The sequence below is a fragment of the Centruroides sculpturatus genome, unplaced genomic scaffold (genome assembly GCF_000671375.1).
Source record: "Centruroides sculpturatus isolate CEXI.00-Female unplaced genomic scaffold, Cexi_2.0 scaffold787, whole genome shotgun sequence".
In the NCBI taxonomy this organism is placed as follows: Eukaryota; Metazoa; Arthropoda; class Arachnida; order Scorpiones; family Buthidae; genus Centruroides; species Centruroides sculpturatus.
Genome location: NW_019384977.1, coordinates 191,785 through 204,645, shown reverse-complemented (window position 1 = coordinate 204,645; position 12,861 = coordinate 191,785). Strand labels below are relative to the sequence as shown.

At 27.7% G+C, this 12,861-nt stretch overlaps 1 protein-coding gene across 1 annotated transcript in view; it reads right to left on the bottom strand.

Annotated features, from left to right (window-relative positions):
• LOC111632704 (low-density lipoprotein receptor-related protein 1-like) overlaps nucleotides 1-12,861 on the bottom strand; it is a 33,232-nt gene that overhangs the window by 1,584 nt on the left and 18,787 nt on the right. Inside the window, exons 6-13 of the mRNA XM_023377205.1 lie at nucleotides 12,426-12,612; nucleotides 12,128-12,317; nucleotides 11,924-12,052; nucleotides 8,061-8,186; nucleotides 7,863-7,982; nucleotides 3,846-4,001; nucleotides 827-1,027; nucleotides 537-738 (exon numbers count right to left, since the gene is read on the bottom strand). Coding sequence (XP_023232973.1) covers nucleotides 537-738; nucleotides 827-1,027; nucleotides 3,846-4,001; nucleotides 7,863-7,982; nucleotides 8,061-8,186; nucleotides 11,924-12,052; nucleotides 12,128-12,317; nucleotides 12,426-12,612 — 1,311 coding nt within the window. The remainder of the gene's footprint in view (nucleotides 1-536; nucleotides 739-826; nucleotides 1,028-3,845; nucleotides 4,002-7,862; nucleotides 7,983-8,060; nucleotides 8,187-11,923; nucleotides 12,053-12,127; nucleotides 12,318-12,425; nucleotides 12,613-12,861) is intronic.

Below are 12,861 nucleotides of genomic sequence, written 5' to 3'. Positions count from 1 at the left end.
ATTGGAAATATTTTGAAATAATAACAACTATTTTGGAAATAATAATTCATAATTATTATTTCCAAAATATAGCCAGATTATTTACGGCAATTGTGGGTGTCTATTTGCTAAGCATTGCGTTTCAGTAGGTGTTTATATTTGTCAATCAGATATTCAAATATTATTACTGACTTTAAAATAATTTCAAACTAAACTACATTAATTTCAAAGTTGGTCACTTTGCAACAATAATAACTAAATTGTTCATCAGGCTTAATGGCAGTAATATTATCAAATACATTTATCACTGACATTAATATACATAAATGAAAGTTTACACATTTTCATTTCTTCTCATCTTACTTATGTAGAATAATTCTGAATGTTTTGCCAAAGTCTATGTTATTGTAATGTACTGTAAATTACTAAGAATTAAAATATAAATTGAATGACAAAAATATTTTTCAATTATATTGTCATCTGTAATTATTATTATTAGATTCAATAATAATTGTTTAGGCATTACATTTTATAAATATAATAATCTGAAATCCTACCCAACATGAGGATCTACTGCAATACTTTTTGGTCGTGTAACACCATCTATTAGTGATGTTCTCATGCTACCATCAAATTTTGCCACTTCAATATGATGATATTCACTGTCTACCCAATACAAATTATGACCAATCCAATCAACACAGAGACCTTCTATCATACCCAAACCTTCTTCTACAATAATATGAATACTTTCAATAGCTGAAAATAATAACAAGTAAAATTTTAAAATGCAAATTCATAGAATACATTATATTTTAATATTCATTTTAAATGTAAAATCTTATACCTGCATCTTTTAACACTCCTCTAAATATTTTCTTTTTTTCTGTATCTACCCAAAACAAAAGATCAGCCATAGATGTATGATAGTAATCAACATAGGTAATTCTTGAATATCCAGATAACACAGTAATCTGACTGTTGTTACAAAGAAAATATCTTATTATTTCTGATTCTGTGGTCAATAGCAATGTTGCTTTTGTTGGATCTATAAAAAAAATATATTCATATTTTGGATTAGTTTAATAATTTTATAAACAACAAAAATATCACAAATACTTTCAATTTCAAAATGTAAAATTTTTACACTTATTAACTAAGAAAACAGAATTACAAATAATGAATTAATAAATGTAATTCAGAAACATTTAGAAAATTTCACAAAATGAATTCAAATTTATAATTCTTATCATCTTAAAGTGAAACATAATATACAGTAATATTAAAAATTGTATCTAATTTTTGAAAAAACCTAAACAAAACTTAAAACTTTTTGCTATTTGTAAAAATGTTTTCTTTAATTATTGTAATGGAGTTTGACAGAGAACTATAAACCTGCATGTATAATGTATTATTTTGTAAATTCTAGTACAGTCGATTCTACTTAATTGGGACATGTTGGGACTAATCCATTTTGGCCAAATTAAGTGGCTGCCCCAATTAAATGAACTAATAATAAATTCTAAAATAAAATATGTAATACGTAGGTAAATAAATAAGTAAAAAATAATAATTAGGTACCTATTTTAATCTTTATTAAACCAAAATACAGAAAATATTTGTACTAAAAATTTGCCAGACTCACAATTACAGATAATTGATTCGCATCATACTAGTGTTGCCAAATACAGTACAATCGACCCCCTATAACGCGATAGATACATTCCACTTTATAAGAATTTCACATTGTAGGAATCCTTAAATATATGAGCCAATCACAGCCTGGCACGAGCGCAGTTTACGGACTATGGCTATTTGAAAGGTTTTCTTCCATAAAATTAATCAATTCTAGACTAATTTGACTCAACATTTCCAAACACGTATAATTTTTTGGGATTAATCCATATAAACTATGCTATAAACAAAAAATTGTCTGAGAAAGTGAGTGAGTAAGTCTATGCAGACTTACAGCACATAGAATTCAACACATTATTAAAAAAAGAAATAATCAGTACAATTGACAAATAATTCATCGGTTATCAGAGTCAATTAGCCAATCTATTAGCTACAATTATTTATATTAGTGATTGACTGATATTATGCAACCAATAACTGGATATTTGATTATTGGTTATTTTAAACTAATATCCAATATTTCCAATATTATAGAGATGGCTAAATACATCTTGTATAATAGCTCATTTTTCTAATATTTTAAATTTTTAATATTTTCACATACATTGCTAATTAGGCTTCCTCAATATTTTCAAAGAAAATGATATTAGCAAAGAAAGTGAATGCCAAATTGTCTGGCTTGCCAGCAGATACATTTTAGGGGTTAAGCTGTTTTGATTATTGACCTGAAGTTTCAATTTAAATAAACAAAACAGGGCTTTAGAAAACCTGAAAAGTAAATCTGTTTTTATTTCAAAATTGTTTGCAACAATATTTAATTGTTGGAATTTCTTGTCAGGTTAAAATTTTCACTTGTTCCTACTACACAGAAACTTTGCACATTAATGAATTGTGTTAAAAATTTTTTTGAATTTTCTTGATAAAATAGCTAAATAGAGATTTTATCATCATTTTATAAACTTTTTTCCCTTATTTTTTCATAAATACATTGCGATGTATTAATATTTGTTACTTTTTAATAAATTTTAAAAAACCAAATAGGGTTGTATTTTTTAAATATATTGAAAATAGAAGTAAAAAACTTGCAAAACTTGATACCATTTTAAAATTTAGGTTCCTTGGTATGCAAAAAAATTATTTGTGCATTTTTTTATATAATTTTTCATAAAAAATACTTAAAAATTATTGCCATCATAAAGAAGTACACTGTGTTAAACATATCTCATCCCATGCTATTGGTGTCATGTTCAAATTTAATTATTTTTTATTTTACTTTTATTAATTAATCACAGTATTACATCAGGATTAAAGAATAGTACCAGTAAGATAATGGTGCCAGAGATACATAAAGTACTTGAGGATTAAGAAAATTGATTTCTGTGAATTTAAGTAAATGTGAATTTTAATATCATTGTTTTATATGTATGTAACTGTGTATTAAAAGCCTAAGAATTTTTGAAAATTTGATATCTTAACTGAATATCAGATATTAAAATGGATAACTTCTATATCAGTCAATAATTAATTTTTGTTTTAATTTTATTTAGAACTAGCTGCAAGGACCCGCTTCGCTGGGCAAAAAGTAACGATAGTGAAGATTAAGATAATTACATTATAGCTAATCTTACCCATTTTCACAGAATTCAAGAATTAGGTCCCCCGTTTCCAGACTAATTAGAGAATTTGTACATTTAGTCAAACGAACTATTTTCAACGTTTCTGGAACGTTTACAATCGTTCTATAATCGAACCAATATTCGAATTTCATGTTCGAATTTAATTCGAACAAATTTGAACAAAACATTCAAAATAGAAAGCCACTTTCAACCACTTTCAGCCTCATATCTCCCGCACCCTTATAGCTATCGAGACGCAACCACCCCTATGCACGAATGGAGACTTGGGGCTACCACCACATACAAACACCATTCACGTGCGATGTGTAGTTTTGGCGGAAAAGTGAAATATAGGGACATACATGTCCATTTATATATATATATATATATATATAGATAAAATAATGTAAATATACATTTTAGAAATAATGCATTCTAATATCACATTACAGATGTTTGTTCTATGTTCAAAATTTTTTTCTTTTCAGAATTAAATTTAGACCAAATATTTGTGTAAAATTTCTTTTCAATCAAAATCATTTTATCAGTTTGAAACTTAATTTATCATAATATCTATAAGTTTCAAAATTATTATTACATGTTTTCTTTACTTACCTTTACTTATACATGTGAACTTATCTGAAGAAAGAGTATATCCCCACTTGCAATCACAAGCATAAGAAGTATTAAAAGTATGACATATTTGGCTACATCTTCCCCACTGTTTGCAAGGTGGTATATCTATTGAGAAAATTAAAGATATACCATAATCTGAGACTAAACATTTATTTTANTTTTTTTCTTCCAAAAGGGAGACAGAGAAGAATGATTAATATACTTTTACGTTACTGAATTATAAACTTTAACTGCTTTATTCTGTGTAAATACACACGAATTTGATATTTGTAATGAACCGTGTGACGTCGAGCTCGAAATTATATATAATGCCAAATGCAGAATTTAATGAAGTTTAATTTACAATGGCGAAACAATGGAAAATTCGAAAATTAAACTATCGGAAATTTGCTTTAATAAACGTTTAGAATATGAAGAATTTTTCTGAAAAATTTCCCATAAGGAAATAACGGAAGATGGATTGTGAATTTTTATAAAATCGAAATTATGTCGAGTTGGTGTTATTTAAAATCTCGGTAATGGGTTCCATTCTATAGAATAAAGTTTCGTGTGAATTGGTTTTCCTTAGACGAATCTCGAATGTCTTGGGTAATAAAAAAAAGGATATATAAACAGCTGAAATTCGTGAGAAAACAAGTTAGAGGCTTATAGAAACGAAACTTGAAGCACTAATTTAGTAGACACGTAAAATGAAGCTTAAACAGAAGCTCTGTAAATCGTACAAACAATACTTTTGTGGGGATGTTATCGAAGCTTGTAAACGTGCGTGCGTTCTACCACATTAATTAGCGTATTCTGTATGGAAATTACCGAGCTCCTCAATAATTACAGAGATTTTTTTACACTTTTCTAGAAATGCTTCTGGGTTTTATGGACAAAAGAAACAGAAGCTTAATAACTCCTGTTCCTTTTGTCGAAAATTTCTGAAATTTTTCAGGAAGGTTTCTGTATTAGGAGGATTGATGCGATTAAATTTTGATGGGTAAGGATCTACTGAGTGAGAAAATAGAGAGGGGGACACGTGTCATATCTCGAGTGGGGTCGGAATTAATGATTTTACTCGTTATTAGCATTTACAATTTTTAAAAATAAAACTCATCTCTATCCTTAATATTACCTTTTGCCATTTATAATAATTAATAATATAAAAAACTTTTTAAATAAAATCACACAACAGATGGCGCCACACAAAGTTTTAACTTTTTTATCCGGGAAAGTTACACAACTCTTTGCTATAAGATTTTATATTTTATAGATCATACGCTTCGTTAAATCACCTAGAATCCTATATAAATAATATATTCTTTATAAGCTTATATGCTATAGTTTATAGGCCATATACTCATTGTATGATCATATTATGTACAATCATACAGTTCATACTTACTGTACAGTTTAAAGGCAATAAAGAAAAGTATATATGATAAAAAAAAAGCTAGGACACATCAAAATTCATTAAAAACACGTATAACGTTTACGCTCTCCTCTAAAGAGTAACGAAGCGTAAATTTATAAAACTTAAAAATAAAATAAGGAGGAGAAGGAAAATTAATTTCACACAGAAAAATAAAGTAAGAAAACTGCTTAATAATATATTAAAAATATTAGTTACATAAAGGTATTAACTTTAACGGCGATAACAACCGCAAAACTCGTTTAAAAATTAATGTTTCAATAACTCAACTTAGAAAATTAACGTTGGTGTAAACGGTTTAAAAATTTTATATATATATATATTATATGAAAAATCCGGATAGCATATAACGTGTATAACTTTATTTAAATTATGTTTAGTGGGATATTAATGGAGGAATAACAGCAACAGTTTCTTAAGCTTGGCTGAAGATGGGAGGAGACGTTTTCGGCATCGTAAACGTGTTATTAAAGACGTTATTTTTGCTCTTTAAAAATAATACTGTATATATATATATATTATATTTATAAAATTATATATATAATATATATACAATTTTATAATATATACATACACATATATATATATAGCAGTCATCAGTGCAGCAAATACAAGTTGCCAACTGTTCAGAATTTTCTAAACTATATGGAACTTCAGTTGTTTTTTAAAAATTATTTGGTAAACAAAAACTGTTCAAAAATGCCATAAAAATTAAATGAGGAATTGTGTATTTTTGTTTTAGCTCATCCCTTTTTCTTCCTGAGAAGTTGGCATCTGTAATTGTTATGCAGACTCTCTGTTAACTATTGTTAACTATAGTTTAACTCGAGAAATGAGCACTTTCAAACAACTGGCAAAAAATCAAAGAAATAATACTTTAAATAAAAATTAAAATAAAATCAATTTCTAGCAGAAATGTAAATTTAAGCTTAGCACACCATGCTGTGAGTAAGCATAAGCTTCATACATATATTTGTCTCCCACTTCTGCCAATTCACCATTTATAAACATATTGATTAGTTGGGATCTATTGTTGTTCAAATTTTGTATTCTTACCCAATCCTAAGTATGCCAAAACAGGTTCCAAATAAGCATTAGTGAAGTTCATTAAGTTGAAAAGTTTATTGTCATTTAACTAAAATTGCACACTACCTTCAAAAGCTGTTTTTTTAAAAATAAAGCTGATGTTACATTAAGTTATGTTTGTCTTTATTTGTCTTAATTTTCTTTCAATTACTGTATTTCAAAATTAATATCAAGTCAATATACAGTTTTTGGTATGGTATATTATGGGATATAATATTAGTTAGGCCTATTTTTAATAGTAACTCTCAAGGAACTTATCTGTCATCTACTGAGAGTCTACTGTACTTGCATTTTTGATGGAAAGTGTTTTCCCCATTTCATTTTTTTTTATTTTGCTCTGTGGACACTAAAATGGCCTGTTTTAATCATACCCATTGTGGGTTCAGTGAGGCCCACATAGAAGGTGGCAGAGTAGAAAGAGATGGGGAACCCAACATATCAAAAACAGTTCTCCAATTAAAAATTCCTGGAGTGCTCACCCAAATTCTATCCTGGATCCCCAACTTCTATCCCAGATTGTAGGATGACACCTGGCCATTTGGTTGTCTCAACATCACAATCATGAAGGGAAAGAAAAAATGTTTCCAAGTTTGTAGAAAGAAGATTCTCTTTCACTCATCATTTTTTCACATTCTGTTCAGAATTGTTTGCTCTGAAAGTTGACAACCCTAGCTGAGAACTGACTGCAGCAAAATTACTTGAATCTCACCACTGCTAAAGACTATATTAATGTAGTACTAAATGCATAAAATTTTAGTTCCTTTGTATTACATTTTTTTAAATAAATTATATACTCAGATGAAATTAACAGTTTAAGATTCTTTCCGCATTCAAAATTTTAGAATGTATTACTTTCTGGATTATATTTACATCATTTTAATGATGTAAATATAATCTAGAAAGTGATTGTTTGTTTATTTAATCTCACAATAAAATTATTGTTATATTTACATCATTAAAATGATGTGAATATAACAAACAATCATGTTATTGTGAGATTAAAAATTGCAGCCCTGCATTATGACAATCATATTTTTTAATTTATTTAATTTAAAATGTATGCTCTCCTCCTTCAAATTAACAGCATCTTGCTCCTGTACATCATACTTTTCCTGTAGCAATCAAGTCATACCAGTCATTAACTCCTTTCAATGGAAAATTTTAAATTGAAATAATGACTTTCAGTTTGCATCAGACGTTCACATATAGTTAATTGGGACCTCCTGCCCCTAAGGTTTCCATATCTGGTCTCATCTTTCATCTATCTAACTCCATTTTCGAGATCAAGGAAGGACAGAAGACAGTGGGAAATTTATAGGTTTACAATTTTTTCAAATTGCAGTCCAACAATTTATAAAAATTCATATAAACAGTTCTTAAAGTTAAAAATAAACCTAAAGTAATATATTTTTATTTTTAAGATTTTCATATTTCATCTGTTCTTTCCTTTAAATTATATAGAATAATTTTATTAATTATTATTTTAAAAAACTTACAGCATCTCTCCACTTCATCTGATTTATCATCACAATCATATTTTCCATTGCATATTTCTTGTCTATTTATACATTTAGTTCCATTATCACAACTATGATGTGGATATAAGCACGATGTTTCTTATGTTTAAGAAAAGAAATAAATTATTTTTTAAAATTTATGCAATTAAAATTATTATAGATCTGAATAAAACTTACTGCAATTCCTTTCTTCAAATTCATCATCTATACAATCTTGCTGGCCATCACAAATAAAAATTTCAGGAATACATGTTCCATCAGCACATTGGTAATCTTGACTTCCACATTTGTTTAGTAAAGAAACTAAAATATGCAATTTAAAATTAATTAATTCAGATCTCCATATAATGATTTAAATTGTATATTATAATGTATCAGTGATAAAAAAAGAAAATTTATAGAAATTTTTCAAAATGCAAGTTTTTAGTTTTAATACAAATCATCTACAGCTTAACTATTATAAATCAATTGAATATATCAGTTTGAAAATGAATAAATACATAATGTATTATATTTTTTAATCTAAATGCACACATCTTATAATATTTACACTTGCAGAGAAATGATTTGGCATAATGTCAAAACTGTTTCCAAAAAAATACCTCCATGCTACGATTATGCTTTACCTGTTTGAACATCTGCTTCTCCTCTTTTGAAAAAATTAAATATCGAACTTTCTAAAATAAATATCTTCTATTCATTATCATTGACTCAGCAGGAACATTACACAACATAAAAATGTTAATCTTTTTCAGGAATCTACATTTTAATTAAGTCCTAATGCAATAAAACATTTTGAATTTTATTAATTTCTGGCAGACCAGAATAAGATCAAAGTATGTCAAAAAGATTAAATGGATTCTTAAACACCAACTTCTACAATATCAAAGGGTAACGATATATCAAAAATGTTCAAGATTGGAAACAGTAATTTCTTCCTAAAAATGGTCAAATTCTATTCTCAAGAGGGCATAAATGTGTACTGGAAACTTAATTATTTGAAGCTAGTATGGAAATGCACAAAAATAGACAAAGCTTATAGGTCACTGCAAGCAATAAAATGGTCAGTCACAAGGGACTTAAGAACAACCACCAAACAGAAGAAAGGAGCATGACCTTCACCAGCTTTGTACACAAATTACTTGAGGTTATTAGACACTGTAGAGATCAGAATAATTTGGTGATCACAATGTCAGATAAATTCAAAATTCCAATAATTATTAGGAAGGAGAAATACCTCAGGAAGTTGATGATGCATCTTACAGCAGTAGATGCAATTTTACTGCACAAAAGATCTTACACTCCAGCATGGTTCAGAAAAACCAAAGCGATACACAATACAAAAACTTTTTGACCCGAGTTTTCTTTTCAGCTACAAAATAAACAGATTCCTCCCATGTTCTTTGAGTTGTCATTAGCTCATAATTCCTTACTGGCCTGTTTGACCAGTTGTGGAGATATGGTTCCTAACATCATGACAGAAGAGAAATTCACTATGCTCAAGACCTACATAATGAAAAATCCTTACATAGTCAATTGCCCACTTCAGATGATGGAAAGAATAAAGTACCTACACCCATTGAAATACAAGATGCTTATGGTAATGGGAAACTAAAAAATCTTATTTTTATCTCTGAAATTGGAAATGTCATATGTTTTAACATTAAGGCTGTATATTATCTAAAACACACCAGTATATACAAACCACTTAAAAAAACACTCAAAATTTTTAATATAATATCAGGTTGACATACAGGGGAAGCCCTATCATCTTCTCTTTGTTAAGGAATGGCAAATATGTAGAGGATTATATTTGGCAGAAATATATGCTATTCTCCTACATGACCCAAAGATAAGACTGACCATTTGTTAGTATATGTTGGAGTTACCAAGAGGTTCTTGAGCACTTGCATTAATGAATATAAATATAGTATTAGAAAAAAACTATATAGAAGTGCTCTGGTCCCATACACAAGTGATGACAATGTTCTGGTTGCTTATGATGATACCTGACTCTACACTGCACAACAGATCCAGCCTGTTTAAAATACTTGGAGTCTCTAGAAATTTAAAAGGTCATGAACAATCAGACTGCTGTCAACTTCAGAGAATCAGACAATCTATCAATGGCATGGAGAGTATGGTTTGAACTATAGAAAATCACTACATGTATACTCTCAAGTTTATTAATCAAAATATTCTTTTATTAATTACATAACATTTTTCTTTCTTTATAATATACATTCTCTGTGTATGGTATAATACATACCTGAACCTCAGGCATTTAAAAATTCAATTTGAGTTCTGTATTCAATTTAGTTTTCTGTTTTTCAATAGGCTTATGTAACCTGAAGATGTCTGATTGATACAGACAAAAACACTCATTATATTAAATATTTTTGGTCTATGTTTAATTGGCTTGTATACTGGCATGTTTTTTAAGGTTGTTGTATAATGCTATGAGAAACAAATAAGACAAAAGTATACTACAGGTTATACATATTGTGGTTTATTCCCCATACTTTACTATGAATTGAAAGTTTCATTCATAATCAAGAGAAGCTCCAATTGGCTGTCTAGTATAAAAAAATTTGATGAGCTATGCTTAATGTTTGTAGAGAATCAGGTTGTTCAGGCATATAGTAGATACATTACTGCTACATGTAAATATGTAGATGAAATGCTGGTGGTATGAAATGAGCCAAAAGTACTGTACATAAAGAATTTGTTGAAAGCATAAACCAGAATGACAGAGTGATGCTGGACATCAAACAGATCTATAGAAGCTCTGTCCATTTCTTGGCTCTTTACATTACAGAAGAAAAGGACAAGATTAAGAGGGCTGTTGATAGTAAACTGACTGCCACTCCATCACATGTACTGTACATTTCCACTCACAAGACCAATTCAAATACAAAATGGATGCATTCCAACCTTTACTTCAATATGCATATTTGTATTTGTTATCAGAGATCTAANAATTTCTTAGAAGTATGGAAACAATAGAACAAAGAAAGAATGGACAGAGAGACAGGAGTAAAAGAAATGAAATATGAACTTAAAATTATACAAAAAATATGGCATACTGCCACAACATAAATGTAGCCTATTCTAATTTCTTAACATCATTTTTTGACCATTTCCATACAGTCATCTTTCATTTACAATGAATACAACTGAATGTATACAATAGAAATTTGAACTGATTCATTAAGCTTGAAACAAATTTAAATTAGAATAAACTTCATTATTTTTCACATAAAATCAAAATTATTTTCATGAGATGATATTTTATAGAAAAACCAAAAATGTTTCATAAATTATAATAATTACTATTGTTTTTATTAAGATATTCATATTATCTGAAATGTTGTATTAGTAGACAAATAAATTTTAATGAATTATATTAATTATTTGACTTATGTACTAGTATAATTGTTCAAAAACACAATTGACTAATCAATTATTTACAAGTATGCCAAATACTCAGTTCTTGCTCATAGTTTGAGAGTTGCAGCATAATAGGTCACAACTTAGCTGACATTTAACATCACTAAACAATTGGCATACTGAATTCCAGCTTCAGTTTAACTCTGCACTACATGTACCATAGTTATCAAAATTCTGTATATTTTAAGGTAATGTTCTAAAAAAGAAGGGATTACCTCCTCCAAACAAATCCTCTGCATAAAACAACAATTATCAAAATTGAAGGAAACTTTAATTTGATTCTAATATAGGCTGAAAGCAATTTTTTGCTTTTTTAAAACTGAAAAAAATATCAACTAATATTTAGGCCAATACAGTAAATTTTATAACAACATTTTGTGCAAAATTTCTATGCAATTATCAATTTTTTTTTCATGCTATTACTTTTTCATTTTGATTAGACACATACTGAATGTTTTCTCAAAATTAATAATGTATCTTTAGTAAATTTAGTCTTTAAAGAATAAAAACAATACAGTTATAAGATTAATTTTAATTTAGAACTGTTAATTTGATATTTAAAAAACTAATAAAGTAATTAAAGCTTTTACCTTTGCATTTTCTAGTTTCATTATCAAAATGGAAGCCCTCTTGGCAAATACATTTAAATTTCTGAACTTGGGAATAAGGCATTGGAAGGCATAGATCACAGTTAACACAATCTTGTGAACTGTTTCTGGCTAAAAATAATTAATATTAAATTGATATCAACATTTATAAATAAAAAAAATATTAGAATTGAAAATGTTTCTTACATGTTATTCCATTTGCTATATGAACATATGTTATATGAATAGGTAAATTTTCAAGAAAGAAAGAAGAATGTTTAGATGTATTTTTCAAACTTTTCATATGAAGAATTCCTTTAGAAGTTTCAGTCCAATATATATAATCATCTGTCATAATCATACTTTTAATATTCATATTCAGTTTGTCTAAAATTACCTGAAAAATAACACAATAAAACAACAATTATTACTCTTATAACTAATTGGAAAGTTAAAATATAATTAAATGGCAATAAATGATAATAAAATGACAAGAAAAACTTACTCGCTGTTTGATTCGGTCTATATCAATTCCTTCTACTTGTTGAGATGCTGAATTAAACCAATATAGGTTGTGATTAAATACTGTTAAAGAACTAAAAATGTCTGATTCAGCTTCAACAAGTATGAACTCATTACTGCCATCCATTGCAGCCATCTTTATTTTATTTTTATCAATCCAGAACATATACCTAAAATAATTATATACATTCAAGTTATAACACTTATAAATTGGCTTATAAATTAAAAAAATGTATTTTAAATTTATTTATGAATTATTTATTTCAGTTTATTATTTTCTTGATATAAAATTTATTATTTATAGTATTTTCCATGCAGTATAACATAAGATACATTGTAAGATGTTCAATGCAAAAGGAATAATAATAAAGTGTGATATCCAAGGAACAACTTTAATTTTGCAATAGAACAGATTATTT